This window comes from Kryptolebias marmoratus, linkage group LG11 (assembly GCF_001649575.2).
Source record: "Kryptolebias marmoratus isolate JLee-2015 linkage group LG11, ASM164957v2, whole genome shotgun sequence".
Taxonomy (NCBI): domain Eukaryota; kingdom Metazoa; phylum Chordata; class Actinopteri; order Cyprinodontiformes; family Rivulidae; genus Kryptolebias; species Kryptolebias marmoratus.
In genome coordinates, this window is record NC_051440.1 from 26,573,253 (window position 1) to 26,589,796 (window position 16,544).

Consider the following 16,544-nt stretch of genomic DNA (forward strand, 5'->3'; position numbering starts at 1 on the left):
GCCTGTTTACATGTTGCGGTTGTTGCAGCTGATAATGTGGGAGGGTTCTTGTTGTAAGACTTTGAGGAGCTAATGGCCTTAAAGTGAGTCTTAACTGGTGTTTAATTCGCCAGCAGCTGTTCTTCCTGGTTAAGAATCGAGCAGCGGGCTGGAGAGTCCATCGGACCACGAGGAGAAATTAGTTCTGCTGAAGCCCAGGAACCATCTGCTCCACTTCAACACAATGGAGGGATTTTGTGAAGGAATAAAATGCTGTGAATGCAACACTTTCTCTCTTTGGGAGGGTTTGTGTTAAGGTAGCCTGCCGCCCTGCGGATCTGCTGCAGATTTAATGATCTCCTCCTTTTGTTGAGCGCTGGATCATTTGGTCGTGAGGCCTCGAAGTGAGCCGTCCACCGGATTAAAGCGCTCAAACACCATCTGTTGGAGAAAAGCTGCTGTTTAAATCAGCAGCTGAATAATTAACGAGTTTTAATAACATTTGTTTGATTTTTACTGAAAACAAAGTAAAATATTTACAATATTTTATATTTATTTAAATTGTTACTTTTTTGTTTAATTAAACTTTTATTTAACATAAAAAATCGAAATTTAGCCTCTTTAGAAACAACTTTAATGTTTTTTTAAAACATTAAATTATAATTTGCTGCAGAACAGAATCATTCATTAAACTTTAGATTCTTTCAGAGGATCTGTGTTCCTCCAAACATCTGGAGACACATCTGGACTTCTGCTCCACCTCACCTCACAGCTGCTCCTGAGGCCACGCCCACACCTGCAGGTCAGACCCTGAGTCCCGCCCACACCTGCAGGTCAGNATCCATCCATCCATCCATCCATCCATCCATCCATCCATCCATCCATCCATCCATCCATCCATCCATCCATCATGGTCAGGTCACAGAGGCAGTAGGTCCAGCACAGAAACCCAGACCTCCCTCTCCAGCTCCTCCTGGGGGATCTCAAGGCGTTCCCAGGCCAGAGAGGATCCAGAATCCCTCCACAGAGTTCTGGGTCTGCCCCGCGTTCTCGTCCCAGTGTGACAAGCCTGAAAAACCTCTAAAGAGGCGTCCAGGAGACGTCCTAGTCAGATGCCCAAACCACCTCAGCTGACTCCTTTCGATGAGGAGCAGCAGCTCTACTCTGAGCTCCCCCCGGCTGACGGAGCTCCTCACCTGATCTCTAAGGCTGAGCCCGGCCGTCGTACAAAGGAAGCAGAGACTCACCCCTGTCCCTCTAGGTCAGGGGTGAGTCTCTGCTTCTGACCCCTGACCTGGAGGGAGCGTCCCACTGAGAACCACGGCCTCAGAGGAACCGGCTCTCATCCCAGCTGCGTCCCGGTGCACGCTGAAGATCACGCCTACAGATCCACATCATCTGCAAAGAACCGAGACCAGACCCTGAGGTTCCCAAACCAGGACTCCTCTGAGCTCCTGTCCATGAAGACCACAAACAGGTTCTGAGACCAGGAGCAGCCCTGGAGGAGTCCAACCAGCACCAAGACCTAAACCCTGCAGGAACTAAACCCAGGAGGAGTTTTCTGTCTGACGAGGGGTTCAGATTTTCTTCTAACAGGTGAAGGTCGGATCCGGAGATCCTGTCGGACATTTTATCCCTGATTTAAACCCCTGAAACCTCAGTTTGTTTGTTCGTCTTCAGATCACTTCCTGAAGCTCCAAATGCCAGATGTTCAGGCTGAATCATTCTTTTATCTCTCAGTTAAACATTAACGATGAAGCAGCTCCAATCTGCTTCCCAGCGACCATTTCCTGTTTATAGATAAACTGCTCAGCTGGAGTCAGAGGTTTATTCCCAGCCTAAAGTTCTGACGTTTCAGGTGGTTCAATCCCAGTTTCAGGTGTTTCAGGTGGTTTAATCCCAGTTTCAGGTGGTTTAATCCCAGTTTCAGGTGATTTAATTCCAGTCTCTGGTGTTTCAGGTGGTTTAATCCCAGTTTCAGGTGTTTCAGGTGGTTTAATCCCAGTTTCAGGTGGTTTAATCCCAGTTTCAGGTGATTTAATTCCAGTCTCTGGTGTTTCAGGTGGTTCAATCCCAGTTTCAGGTGTTTCAGGTGGTTTAATCCCAGTTTCATGTGGTTTAATCNCCCTGAGTCCCGCCCACACCTGCAGGTCAGACTCTGAGTCCCGCCCACACCTGCAGGTCAGACTCTGAGTCCCGCCCACACCTGCAGGTCACACCCTGAGTCCCGCCCACACCTGCAGGTCAGACTGAGTCCCGCCCACACCTGCAGGTCAGTCCATGAGGCCCCGCCCACACCTGCAGGTCAGACCTTGAGGCCCCGCCCACACCCCATCTGAGGACACCTGTCAGTGAGGACATCCATCCATGACCAGCAGAGAAACATAATTTTAAATTTTATTTAAAAAGATTTGATTGTTTAAAAGTTTAAACTTTTCTTTTATTTGAAGTTTTTCTCTTTAAATTGAGTTTCTGGAATAAAAACAAACAAACAAACAAACAAACAAACAGTCTCATCGCTCTTAGTTCTCCTCAGCCTCTTCTGGACTCTGACCCGGGTCAGAACCAGAACTCTTCCTCGTGCAGCTCTTCAGTCAGGAGGGTGGACCTTTGGAGCGCGCACGGGCACGCGCCTGTGCGCGGGCGCACCCGGTATAAAAGCGGCCGCAGGGCGCAGAGAACCCGTCCGGACTTTGGGTTCCTTTGGGTCGTTTCCGGTTCGGAACATTATGATGTTCCCCTGCAGCGCTCTCCCGCCTCTCTACCCGAACCTCCTGCGTCCCCCTCCGAACCGAGCCCTGCCCTCCGGGTTCCTGGTGGAGGACCTGCTCCGGTTCGGTCAGCCCGTCCACCGAACCTTCTCCGCCCCGGGCGGTACCGTGGACCTCCTCCCGCCCGGCCCGGGGCTCGGTTCTGCCCTTCAGGCGTCAGGACCGAGCGCAGAGCAGCCGAACCGGACCGGTACCGGCCCTCCGGACTCCGGGTACCTGAAGTTCGGTGTCAGTGCCATCCTGGCCCCGTCCGCCCGGACCGGTGAGTTCTGACCCAGAACTTTAGTTCTGTTAGAACGGATCTCGTCTCCAGAAGAACTCATTTTGACTTCATCTAATTTAATCTTTAAAATCTGAAAACTTTATTTTATTTGGAACTAATTTATTTCTTATGTTGAAGATTATTTGTTCTATTTTAAATGTTTTATGGTTTTTGGTTTTAAAATGTAAATTTGTGATGTTTATTTATTAATCTGATGGTCCTTTTCTTCCCCCACAGCATCAGTTAATAAATTATATTTCATGTTTAGTTAAATTAAAGTTTTTTTTATTTATTGAATTTCAGATTATTCCAAATCTTCTCATCTCCTGGATTTTATTTATGATGTTCCTCCTGAAGCTGAACGTTGTTATTATTATTAGTGTTGTTGTTGTTGTTGTTGTTGTTGTTGTTAGAAGAAGGGATGAAGTAGGGGACTCATGATGAGTCGATTACAGAACCAGAGGAGGATGAAGATTTATGTGTCTCACACGTTTTCGGTCCAGAACTGTTCATTTGAGTGAAATGTGTGATTTGGTGATAAATTGAGATTTAAAGATGGAAACATGACTCGGCTGTTTTCCTTCCTGCAGTTCAGAGTCTTCAGACCAAGTCTCTGCCCTTCTTTGATGGACGTCTTCATCCGGTCCTCAGAACCTCCTACTTCACAGGTGGGTCAGAACCAGGCGGGCGTCCTCCGGGTCAGAACCAGCCGGGCGTCCTCCGGGTCAGAACCAGCCGGGCGTCCTCCGGGTCAGAACCAGCCGGACGTCCTCCGGGTCAGAACCAGCCGGACCTGTCGGTTCTGTCCAAACCCTTGAAGTCACACAAAGATTCAGAGAAACAGAGAAAATCTTCCTCTGTCACAAAAAACTTTTTTAAATTTAACTTTATTAAAGAATAAAAGATTAAAGTTAGTTTCTTCCAGCAGACGATGCTGAACGTCACAAACTAAAAACAGAAAACCAAACTCAGCTTTTTATTATTTGATTTTATTAGATTTAAGTTTAGCCACCAACAAAACCACCGGATTATATTATTATTATTATTATTATTATTCAGCAAATAAGTTTTTTTTTTTTTTACAAAAACAAAAATAGGCACCATAACTTAAATTAAAGTTAACTAAAAGTTTTTTAATTAAACAGAAATCTGAGGGAATGAATTTATTTGTATAAAGCTTTTTAAACTCTGAAGTTCTTCCTCTTCTTCATCCAAACATGGAGAAGATCCTCCAGAGATCAGTTCGGACCTGAGAGGAACTTTGAGTAACAAGCAATAAAACCCAAAAGACAAACAGGAGTTTCAAACTAAAGCTCATAGTTACTCTTCAAAATAAGAGTCCCAAGTTACTGTTAGTTAAATATTTTCACCACTGGTTCAGCTGTGACATGTTTGAAACCAATATAACGAGGAAACAAGTTATTTCTCTGTGGAAACGGAAACAAACAGAAATCTTTGATCTGCTGACATCAGCACCAGTTGTTCCTAATCTACAAATTAGTCCGGTTTGTTCCGGTCCAGATGGATCAGCTCCGTTTGTCACGCTCTAAATGTGAGGCGGGTCCTTCTCAGCTCAGGAAGGCTCGTTTTCCCACCAAACCCCCTCCGCCGCGCCACAAAGCCCCGAAACACCGTGACCAATCAGAGGCCGGGACACACACACAGTGACACACACACACACAGAGACACACCGTCACACACACACCCACCCACCACACATACACACACAGTGACACACACACACACAGAGACACACCGTCACACACACACACACCCACCTCACACACACAGAGACACACACACAGGGATACACACACACACACACGCACAGACACACTCAGTCTCTGTCAGCCCTCAGAGGACAGGATGGGGACGACTCTCAGCTACTACCAGCCGAACTTCAGCTCAGTGTCTGTGAAAGCTGTTTCTGGTTGCTAAGGTTGATTAGCTGCAGCGGCCATTTTTATCAGCATGGCTCCAAAAGTTAATCAGTCATTTATGTTCTGAGAATTTCATTAAAATCCGTCCCGTTCTTTGTGAGATATTTTGCTAACAAATGAAACAACATTATCACTGTCAGGTCTTTAATCCTCCAGCAGGAAATGAAAAAATAAACATTTAGATAAAAATGTAGAAAACTGAAGGTAAAATCTACTAATTAGAGTCACAGAAAAACTGTTTAACAAAGTTCTTTCCTGCATGAATTATTACCATCTGACTCTGTTAGCAAAATATCTCCTGAGCCACCGGACTGATGTGACCTGGCCTTAATCAGCGGCGTGTTTCGGGCCGAACACGCCTCTAAAGACTCCACTCAGTTCATTACAACAATCAGCTGTCCCATAGAGCCCTTCATGCTTCATTAGAGGCAGTGTGAGCCGGGGGGCCCCAGGGGGCTCTGAGGGGCCTCCCGGGGCCCCCCGGGGCCCCCCGGGGCCTCCCAGGACCCGGCTGTTTCCACCGCTGGACAAACTGGGCTCTTCAGCAGCAGAACGAGGAACATTCTGAGGAACATCGAGGAGCCGCTGTGATCGTTACAGAGACAAGAAGAGACGAGTCCAACAAACCTGCAGGACAGAGTTCACAAGACCTCACAGACCCCCGGCACCAGGACCAGGGACCAGAGGTGCCTTCAGAGCCAGATGTGCACCAGGACCAGGGACCTGAGGCGTCTCAGAGCCAGATGTGCAAAAAGACGCTGAGTCAGGCAGACTTTACCAGAGCAAATGTAAAAACAGTTTTTATCGTCTCAGGACACCCCCACCCTGTGAACGTTTTCATATTTAAAACCGACTCAGTTCTCTGATGCTTCAGGCTTCGTTTTATAAAACACTAATTAAATATTAATTAAATAATTAATTAATATTAAAATCTCAGCAGATACTCAGAAGTGCAGATTTATACCAACACTGAGACAGAACTAAATAACAAACTCGAGAAGCTAAACACGAGCTGAAAGTAACAAACGATGAGCTAAAAGCAGCTTCAGAAGACAAAATGCTGACTCAGCATTCACAGAATAAAAGGATTTGTTGTGTTTGACTTTAAACATGCAGAGAACTCATTTCATCAACACTTGAACAAAACATCTCTGACCAAATCTCCCTGCTGCTTCCTCCTCCAGCCTCCTCCTCTTCCTTAGTGGTTCCGGTCCCGGGGACGTTCTCGTGGCCCCTGGCCCCCCGGGGGAAGCCCAGGAGGGGCATGCTGCGGCGGGCCGTGTTCTCGGACCTGCAGAGGAAGGCCCTGGAGAGAACCTTCCAGAAGCAGAAGTACATCAGCAAACCAGACAGGAAGAAACTGGCCGGCAAACTGGGCCTGAAGGACTCGCAGGTACAACACCCGGGTCCGCTGGGCCCGGCTCGGACGGCTGCGGTCCGTTTACAGAAGGTTCTGCAGCTGTTCTCAGGGATCAGAGGGGCCCAACAAACAGACTGAAACCGTTTCAGATGAAACTGAATGATTCTAATTAAACTAACAAATGTTACTAAGAGCTAAAGTGAGCCAAACAGTAGCTAAAGTGAGCCAAACAGTAGCTAAAGTGAGCCAAACAGTAGCTAAAGTGAGACAAATGGTAGCTAAAGTGAGACAAACGGTAGCTAAAGTGAGCCAAACAGTAGCTAAAGTGAGACAAACGGTAGCTAAAGTGAGCCAAACAGTAGCTAAAGTGAGCCAAACGGTAGCTAAAGTGAGATAAACGGTAGCTAAAGTGAGCCAAACAGTAGCTAAAGTGAGACAAACGGTAGCTAAAGTGAGCCAAACAGTAGCTAAAGTGAGACAAACAGTAGCTAAAGTGAGACAAACGGTAGCTAAAGTGAGACAAACGGTAGCTAAAGTGAGCCAAACAGTAGCTAAAGTGAGCCAAACAGTAGCTAATAACCAAAATATGATTTAGCTGATTTTCTCTGAAGCTGCTGCTGCAGTTTGCTGCCCTCTGCTGGACGATCAGACTCATTAAAATATTCTTTAACTGTTTTAGCGTTTGCATCTTTAAGTTTCTGCTTTAAATAAATTAAATATTGTTGATTCTGAATCCTTTCATTAAATAAACGCTGAGTCAGCATCTCACCATTTTCTTGTTTAACTTTTATGACAACAAAAATAAACAACGACTTCAAGTCCTTCAAAACCAAAATCTAAAACCTGCATCAGCAAACTGCTGATTTCAGCTCATGTTCTGTGATTTCAGGTCATGTTCTGCTGATTTCAGCTCATGTTCTGTGATTTCAGCTCATGTTCTGCTGATTTCAGCTCATGTTCTGTGATTTCAGCTCATGTTCTGTGATTTCAGGTCATGTTCTGTTGATTTCAGCTCATGTTCTGTGATTTCAAGTCATGTTCTGTGATTTCAGCTCATGTTCTGTGATTTCAGCTCATGTTCTGTGATTTCAGCTCATGTTCTGCGATTTCAGGTCATGTTCTGTGATTTCAGCTCATGTTCTGTGATTTCAGCTCATGTTCTGCGATTTCAGCTCATGTTCTGTGATTTCAGGTCACGTTCTGTGATTTCAGCTCATGTTCTGCTGATTTCAGCTCATGTTCTGCGATTTCAGCTCATGTTCTGCTGATTTCAGCTCAAGTTCTGCTGATTTCAGCTCACGTTCTGCTGATTTCAAGTCATGTTCTGCTGATTTCAAGTCACGTTCTGCTGATTTCAGCTCATGTTCTGTTGATTTCAGCTCATGTTCTGTGATTTCAGCTCATGTTCTGTGATTTCAGCTCATGTTCTGCGATTTCAGCTCATGTTCTGTGATTTCAGCTCATGTTCTGCTGATTTCAGTTGATTTTTGTTCCATCTGAGTTTAGAACGTTCTGTATTGTTTCTAAAAAGGTCGGTGAAGTCTAACCCCTGACCTTTAGGCTCTGTGACCTCTGACACCCTGTGGTTTCTGGGTTCTGCTCAGGTGAAGATCTGGTTCCAGAACCGCAGGATGAAGTGGAGGAACTCCAAGGAGCGGGAGCTGCTGTCGACGGGCGGCTGCCGGCAGCAGACCCTCCCCACCAGAACCAACCCCCACCCGGACCTGACGGACGTGGGCAGCGCCTTCTGCCAGCAGCTGAACCGGACCGCAGCCGATCACCATCGCCTTCATCAGAACTCCTCCTCTCCGTCAGAGTCCAGCAAACAGTCAGAGCCGTCCGAGTCCGACGGAGAAGAAATCAGCGTGTCCTGAGAAGGACGGAGACAGAGGACAGAAATCCAAAGTGCCTGAATCTGTAAATATGGGAGCTTCTGTACAGGAAATATTTCTCTGCTCTGTAGGTCCACTTCAGTCTGTAAACCTTCAACCTACTGAATGTTTTTCATGTTTTTAAATAAATCTTAAAAGTCTTATTCAGTTTTGATGTTTTGTGTTTTATTGATTTATTTAAACCCAGCAGGAAAATAACACAAGATTAAAACAAACAAAAATTCTGTTTCCTGTCAGAACAAAACTGATTCTGGACGTTTGTTTCCTGCTCCATTAGAGTCTTTATCCTGAAAGAAAACTTTTTAAACTCGGATCAAACTGGAGTCTGGAGCCGTTTGATTTGAATTTTTAACTTTTTAAATTAAAACAAAAAACACTGAAAATCAGAAGATGTTTAATGTCTCATCGTGTCCCCGAGTGTCTCATTACATCTGTCTTCATGTTTTATTGATTTCATTGTGTCCAACTGTCTCCTTCTATACATCTGTGTCCCATCATGTCTCTGTCTGTCCAGCTGCAGAACCCTGGATCATGTCTCTGATTCTGTCTCGTCCTGTCCCATCATGTCTCTGTCTGTCCAGCTGCAGAACCCTGGATCATGTCTCTGATTCTCTGTGCGTCCTCCTGCAGTGCCTCGTTATGAGGGTCGATCTTCAGCGCAGCTTCGTAGTCTTGTAGGCCTGTAAGACAGCCACAGGTGGATCAGCTGACTCACCTGTCCCCTGTCCCCCGTCCATCTGTCCCCCTGCTCTTGTTACTTCATTCATCATAAGAACCCCAAACCTTCAGCGTAGAGCTGCAGCTGGCAGAACGCAGATCCTCGACGAACGCTCGCTCGAAGTCTGGCTGCAGCGTTGGCATCGACAGCCGGAGACAACAGGTCCAAGGCCTGGAGACAAGGACCAGGACTGATTTCAGACCGGTTCTACAGGAACCAAAGGTCTGACGCGAGTAAACAACAGGATTTATTACACTCTGAAAAGATCGGTCATCGTCAGAGAACAGGTAGAAACACAAGTTAAAGTTTGTAGCCAGATAAAAGTTTGTTCTCCGTCGGTGTCAGAGGTTCCACAGACCTGAGAGCAGTCCTCGATGGCTTTATGGAGGTTTTTCAGCTTCAGGTGGCAGGCGGCCCGGTTGGAGTACAGAGCGGGGATCTTCCTGTTCAGCCTGAGGGCCAGGCTGTAGGCGTTCAGAGCCCCCAGATAGTCCCCGCTCAGGAAACACCTCCTGAAGGGACACAGTCCAATCAGAGACGGTCGGGACGAGCCAGAGCTGAAGGTCAAGGTCAGAGCTGAAGGTCAGAGCTGAAGGTCAGAGCTGAAGGTTAGAGCTGAAGGTCAGAGCTGGGTCAGAGCTGAAGGTTAGAGCTGAAGGTCAGAGCTGAGGTCAGAGCTGAAGGTCAGAGCTGGGGTCAAAGCTGAAGTTCAGAGCTGAGGTCAGAGCTGAAGGTCAGAGCTGGGGTCAGAGTTGAAGGTCGAAGCTGAAGGTTAGAGCTGAAGGTCAGAGCTGAGGTCAGAGCTGAAGGTCAGAGCTGAGGTCAGAGCTGAGGTCAGAGCTGAGGTCAGAGCTGAAGGTTAGAGCTGAAGGTCAGAGCTGAAGGTCAGAGCTGAAGGTTAGAGCTGAAGGTCAGAGCTGGGTCAGAGCTGAAGGTTAGAGCTGAAGGTCAGAGCTGAGGTCAGAGCTGAAGGTCAGAGCTGGGGTCAAAGCTGAAGTTCAGAGCTGAGGTCAGAGCTGAAGGTCAGAGCTGGGGTCAGAGTTGAAGGTCGAAGCTGAAGGTTAGAGCTGAAGGTCAGAGCTGAGGTCAGAGCTGAAGGTCAGAGCTGAGGTCAGAGCTGAGGTCAGAGCTGAGGTCAGAGCTGAAGGTTAGAGCTGAAGGTCAGAGCTGAAGGTCAGAGCTGAAGGTTAGAGCTGAAGGTCAGAGCTGGGTCAGAGCTGAAGGTTAGAGCTGAAGGTCAGAGCTGAGGTCAGAGCTGAAGGTCAGAGCTGGGGTCAAAGCTGAAGTTCAGAGCTGAGGTCAGAGCTGAAGGTCAGAGCTGGGGTCAGAGTTGAAGGTCGAAGCTGAAGGTTAGAGCTGAAGGTCAGAGCTGAGGTCAGAGCTGAAGGTCAGAGCTGAGGTCAGAGCTGAGGTCAGAGCTGAGGTCAGAGCTGAAGGTTAGAGCTGAAGGTCAGAGCTGAAGGTCAGAGCTGAAGGTTAGAGCTGAAGGTCAGAGCTGGGTCAGAGCTGAAGGTTAGAGCTGAAGGTCAGAGCTGAGGTCAGAGCTGAAGGTCAGAGCTGGGGTCAAAGCTGAAGTTCAGAGCTGAGGTCAGAGCTGAAGGTCAGAGCTGGGGTCAGAGTTGAAGGTCGAAGCTGAAGGTTAGAGCTGAAGGTCAGAGCTGAGGTCAGAGCTGAAGGTCAGAGCTGAGGTCAGAGCTGAGGTCAGAGCTGAGGTCAGAGCTGAAGGTTAGAGCTGAAGGTCAGAGCTGAAGGTCAGAGCTGAAGGTTAGAGCTGAAGGTCAGAGCTGGGTCAGAGCTGAAGGTCAGAGCTGAGGTCAGAGCTGAGGTCAGAGCTGGGGTCAGAGTTGAAGGTCGAAGCTGAAGGTTAGAGCTGAAGGTCAGAGCTGAGGTCAGAGCTGGGTCGAGCTGAAGGTCAAAGCTGAAGGTCAAGGTCAGAGCTGAAGCTCAGAGCTGAAGGTCACTCACTCGCCTCGCTCCTTCAGCCACTCAGGGTTCCTCTCGTCCTCCGTCAGGTCCTTCAGCTCGTTAACGTCTGCGCCGGCTGCTCGTCTCGCTTCGGCTTGTTTCCTCAGCCACTGATGGAAACAAAATCCTGCTTTCAGTTTTCTCAGGGTTTGAAAATCACAGGATGAGGAAACCAGTCTGTTAGCAAAATATCTCCTGAATCCCTGAATATATTTTAATAAAACTCTCAGAAAGTAATTATTGGATGTTCTGATCGTGGCAAACAATAAAATGGCTGTCTCAGCCAACGTCACTAATATTAAACTACAGTTTGGTGTGGTAGTAGCTGAGAGTCATCCCAACACATCCTCTGAGTTCATGAAAGGTGGCGGGTGATATGCATTCCTTCTGAAAACACTAGCTGCTGGTTTCCTGTTTCAGTGGCTAATGGTAGCCTTTAGCTACTGTTCTGCTGATTTTAGCCTTTAGCCGCTGTTCTGCTGGTTTTAGCCTTTAGCTACTGTTCTGCTGCTTTTAGCCTTTAGCTACTGTTCTGCTGCTTTTAGCCTTTAGCTACTGTTCTGCTGGTTTTAGCCATTGTTCTGCTGGTTTTAGCTGCTGTTTGGCTGGTTTTAGCCACTGTTCTGCTGGTTTTAGCCACTGTTCGGCTGGTTTTAGCCACTGTTTGGCTGGTTTTAGCTGCTGTTCGGCTGGTTTTAGCTGCTGTTCTGCTGGTTTTGGCCACTGTTCTGCTGGCTTTAGCCACTGTTCGGCTGGTTTTAGCCACTGTTCTGCTGGTTTTAGCCACTGTTTGGCTGGTTTTAGCCACTGTTCGGCTGGTTTTAGCTGCTGTTCTGCTGGTTTTAGCTGCTGTTCTGCTGGTTTTAGCTGCTGTTCTGCTGGTTTTAGTCACTGTTCGGCTGGTTTTAGTCTTTGAACGAGGCTCTCGGACTCACCTCCTCCTCCTCCGGGACTCGGGATTCTCTGAGAGCCGTGGGGAACTCTCGGGGGGTGAAGGTGACCCGGATGGTTCTGCTGAGCCTCGGAGGAAGAACCTCGGCGGGGTTTTTCTTCTTCTCTGCAGGAAGCTGCTGATTAAAGGCGGCTGCAGGAGGAATATTGGACCATCAGGAGGTCACTCACCCAGCTGGTTCCTCCCAGGGTCTGTGGGTTCAGGTTCTGGTCTCTTTGTGTCGGTTCTGGCTCGGTTCAGATGGTTCTGCCACGCTGCCAGCTCTGCAGTCGTTCTCTCTCGCTCGGCGTCCTTCAGCCTCTGGATTCGGTCTCGTTCGTCCGTTTCGAGCTGATTGAGAAGCTTTTCAGTGGTTCTGCTGGACTTTACACATCCTGAGGAAGACGAGGAGGAGGTACCTTCATCGCGGCCTGCAGAGCGTATTTCTTCTCTGCTTCTTGTTTCTCTGCTTTCTGTTTGGACTCGGCAGAAAGTTTCTGCTGCTGTTTCATCAGAGCTGCCTCTCTGATTGTCCTCTTTGTTTCTTTATCATCTGAAACAAACAATAAAACTCGTTTAGTTTCTAAAGCTCCTCATCTGAACCCGAGCAGGAGACGAACTTCCTACCTGAGTTCAGCACCAGACGCTCCCAGAGGCCCTCGGTTCTCTTCGGTAAACTGAAGACGGCGACTCCGTTCCCGATCTTTGCGGAGCTTCGCTCGTCATCCACCGGCTGGAAGAGGAAGGCCTCGAACAGGTAGGGAGGGAAGTGCACCTGCACACAGGTGCATGTCGCCAGGACGACTCTCAGCTACTACCACACACTTTGAACTCAGTATCTGTAAAAGCTAAAGTCATTTTGAGTCAGCTGGCTGTGGCAGCCATCTTAAGTTGAGTTGCCAGTGATCACTTTCTGTGAGTTTCATTAAATTCTGTCCATGAGATATTTTGCTAACAGCAGACACAGACACATTATTGTCCACCTTTGTGTTTTTCCAGCGGGCGATAGCAGCAGGTGTTCATGTCTGCCCGTACTTTATTAATGCATTAATTAGGACTGTGATTTGCCTGTCAGCAAAATATTTCAGGAACCGCTGAACAAATTTTAATGAAACTCAGAAAATCATAATTATTTACAAATGATTCACTTTTAGGACATCTCGCGATATCCCGCGAGATGTTAGCGCTCAGCTGTCGCCCGCTGGCAAAACACAAAGGTGGACAATAATGTGTCTGTGTCTGCTGTTAGCAAAATATCTTGTGTCCACAGACACAAAAGTAAGGCGGCGGGCGATATGCATTCCTGCAGGGCCCGCTGGGCTTCAGGGAACGAGGAGGAAATCCCCGGATGAAGGTAAAACACCTGTCGTACCTTCAGGTAGTCGTCTGTTGACACCACGTCCACATTTCCGGTCTTCGCTCCCTTTAACGGCACGCGGATGTGGACCTCCGAGTCCGTCTGGGTCCACGTGAAGTCCGTCACGTGCAGCGGCATGCTGGGCTCACCTGGGGACGGGGACACCTTTCTGTGAGGAGAACAAGAAACAAGTCCTGAACAACAACTATCTGTTTACTTCCGGGTGGCGTCCGGTCGCCATGGTAACGGAAGGAAGCGTGTTGCCTTCGTGTTTATCGGAAACTTCAGCATTTAGGGATCAGGATCATGGTTGATTTATATTTATATTTATATTTATATTTATATTTATATTTATATTTATATTTATATTTATATTTATACAGGATGAACCAACCGAGATCCTGGAGAACATCAGGAAGAAAGCCTCCAGTGATGATCTGCTCAGAGAACGTCTCAGGCAGCAGAAACATAATGTGGAAGAGGAGAAAGAGGAACCATCATGGAAAGACAAGCCCCTGCATGGCAGATTGAGGAAGTGGATGAAATCAACAAGTCCTTCCAGCGGTTAGAAAGACCTGGACTGAAGGACAGACAGAGACACTAATCATGGAGGCCGGGGTCCATCAGTCCATCATACCAGACAGGACCCAAGATGGAGGCTGGGTAAAGATGCTCCTGAGACAGTCCAGCACATCACAGCAGGATGGAATATATATATATATATATATATATATATATATATATATATATATATATATATATACTGAATGTTAAAAGAAACTGACTTCTGAATTATCTTCTTTTTCATCACTTTATCTACGTTCACTGATCTTCTTGAACTTCTTATCTTTATTGACTGCTTGTAGAGAATAGAGTAGTGTGTGTGTGTGTGTGTGTGTGTGTGTACTTGGGTTTATTATTATTATCACACTGCAGAAAAGCTCTAGCTGTCAGTTTCCTGGCTGTAAAGTCTGATCAAAGTCATAAAAGATACGATGGTAAAGTCAACAACCTTCAGACAATCGTCAACTTGTTCAGTTTAAATGTTGTAAATTATAATTATTTCATAAAGCAGATTTTGAGTTGTTCTTTTAAACTCAACACAGTATTTATTTTAACTTAATTTTGGGGGTAAAAAATCTTAACTTACTATGTTGGGTCCAGGCTTGGCTCGGTCAAATTTTGACTCAGTATTGGATTATTTTTTACCACATATCTAACAGTTGAATGTTTAATATTTTAAATCTTGCCCAAAAACAGAAACATTTGGAAACTGTATCAGGGCCTGCTAATCTCCTAATTTCTTTTCAGTCTTGATTATTTGACTAATTCCAGACTTATCTTTAAAAATAAGTCTTTATTTGTACTAAACTTTGTGTACCTGTAGTCTGACCACATGTTGCTCCATCCAGAAACTACAGTAAGAAAAAAAGTTAGTTATTATCTCTCAGGAAGGGCAATAAATGCTGACTTCATGCCATCAAACCACAACTAAAGTCCATCTCAGCTGCTAATTTCAATGCCAAAAACAATAAATGCTCTTGTTCCTGTTTTTATTTTACAGAAAAGATATTTTAAACTGGTGCTGCTCTCTGAAGCTAATTAAACATGATTGGCTCAAAGATAAAGGGTGGTAAAAGCTGGTTCTTTTATGTATCGGCTGTGAAAACTGAATCAATATCGGAATGTTATGATGGGCTGGTTTCTTAGTTTTTATGAAAAAGTTCCAATTATAAAACAAACCTGGTCCAGTTCTGGAAAAACTAATCTTATTTTTGGGTTTCGTTGATATCCAAAAGTTGCTTTGATGGACATCACCATCACAGTTCAATCATTGATATCTTTCCATAAACAGTTCAACTCTTCAATATTGTCCATAATCACAAGAACTTGTGGCTAAAAATTCCCTGAAAAAGCAACAAAAAACCAAGAGGGCTGTTTTTAGAAAATGTTGTCAGAACTGGACTTTAGAGCCCAGTGACCTCTGACCTGGTCTCACTCGTCTTTAAAGGAGGATTTGTTCAGAAACAGAAAAGTTATGGATTATTTCCCTTATTGATGATAAAAGAATTGAGGAATCACTCAATCAGCGTGTTGGAACGTCAGATTCAGGAGGAGCAGCGGGTTTTCCTTCGGATCCAGGACCAGAGCTGCTGACGGGGGCGTGGGAGTCCGGTGGGGGTGCTGGGTCACTTCTGAGGACAACCCCATCCATGTTGGACCAAACCAGCAGCTGTGTCCACATCCTCGGCACAAAGTCCAGCAGGTTGGACTCCTCCGGGGCTCCTGGTCTCTCCTCCTGGTCTCTGATCCTGGTCTCTGATCCTGGTCTCTGATCTGTTTGTCTGAAAGTTTTCTCCTTGTGAACCAGCTCAGATTTGACCTTTTTCTCTAAATCTCTGTTGTTTTAAACCTTTTTCTTTAGTCTGAATTCCTGTTTGTTGTTTTTTTATTTCAGAAATAAACTAATTACTTACATTAAAGCAAATCTGTAAAGTTAATGTTCAAGCCACAGAGTCTTCAAATGAAGCCTGAAGTTCTGACTTTATTCTTACACACAATCCAGCTGAGACGGGTTTAAAGTAGATGTAAATAAAAAGTTTCAGTTGTGTGGTGGGCGTTCCCAGGCTCACAGTTAATGTGTCACCTGGCAGATCCTTCATAAACAGCTTCTCTCGGCAGGTTTCCACGCAGCGTCTCGCAGCAGCCAGCCGGCCAGCATGGGGAAAGGCTTCTTCATCAGTAAAGCCGTCGGGATCGGAGGGATCTTCGTAGGTGTGGCTGCCTTGTCCACGATCATCGCTCTGTCTGTTGTTTACTCCCAGGAACGGTCCAAGAACATCATCTCCCCGACCGAGGGAGGAACCACCACTAAGCCCACCACCACCACCCCGGTCCCCTCCAACGAACCATGGGACAAATATCGGCTGCCCAAGAGCCTGCTACCAATCCACTACAATGTGAAGCTGTGGCCACGACTGAAACCGGATCCAGAGACCGGCCTCTTCATCTTCACAGGTAAGAGTTTATATTGGTAAGCATCTGGAGCCAGACCCGGGTCAGACCCAGGTCAGACCCGGGTCTGACACGGGTCTGACCCTGACTCTGTCATACGGGTCAAAAACAAAATCATCCTATCGTCACTCATGAACTAAAGCCAGCAGCAACTAAAACCAGAAGAACTAAAACCCTACTCCATCCATCCATCCATCCATCCATCCATCCATCCATCCATCCATCCATCCATCCATCCATCCATCCATCCATCCGTTTATCCATCCATCCATCCGTTTATCCATCCATCCATCCATCCATCCATCCATCCATCCATCCATCCATCCATCCATCCATCCATCCATCCATCCATCC

General features: G+C 46.5%; 3 protein-coding genes across 3 annotated transcripts in view; 2 read left to right on the plus strand and 1 right to left on the minus strand.

Annotated features, from left to right (window-relative positions):
• The first annotated feature begins 2,462 nt into the window (after window positions 1–2,462).
• Window positions 2,463–8,352, plus strand: LOC108251445 (homeobox protein DBX1-B). Its single transcript, XM_017441761.3, has 4 exons — window positions 2,463–3,012; window positions 3,603–3,680; window positions 6,137–6,345; window positions 7,917–8,352. The coding sequence occupies exons 1-4, from the start codon at window positions 2,709–2,711 to the stop codon at window positions 8,184–8,186; spliced, it is 861 nt and encodes a 286-aa protein (XP_017297250.1). The 5' UTR covers window positions 2,463–2,708; the 3' UTR covers window positions 8,187–8,352.
• A 45-nt stretch (window positions 8,353–8,397) lies between these two features.
• dnaaf4 (dynein axonemal assembly factor 4) lies at window positions 8,398–13,430 on the minus strand. The gene is made up of 9 exons (XM_017441760.3): window positions 13,191–13,430; window positions 12,446–12,593; window positions 12,238–12,371; window positions 12,010–12,169; window positions 11,823–11,944; window positions 10,888–10,997; window positions 9,281–9,434; window positions 8,988–9,093; window positions 8,398–8,884 (listed from the first exon to the last, which is right to left on the minus strand). Exons 1-9 carry the CDS (start codon window positions 13,311–13,313, stop codon window positions 8,766–8,768), a joined length of 1,176 nt encoding a protein of 391 aa, XP_017297249.1. The 5' UTR covers window positions 13,314–13,430; the 3' UTR covers window positions 8,398–8,765.
• Window positions 13,431–15,856: 2,426 nt separating this feature from the next.
• Window positions 15,857–16,544, plus strand: part of LOC108251442 (aminopeptidase Ey-like) — an 18,273-nt gene continuing 17,585 nt past the window's right edge. Inside the window, exon 1 of the mRNA XM_017441758.2 lies at window positions 15,857–16,193. Within this exon, the coding sequence (XP_017297247.1) occupies window positions 15,896–16,193 (298 nt within the window). The 5' untranslated portion in view covers window positions 15,857–15,895. The remainder of the gene's footprint in view (window positions 16,194–16,544) is intronic.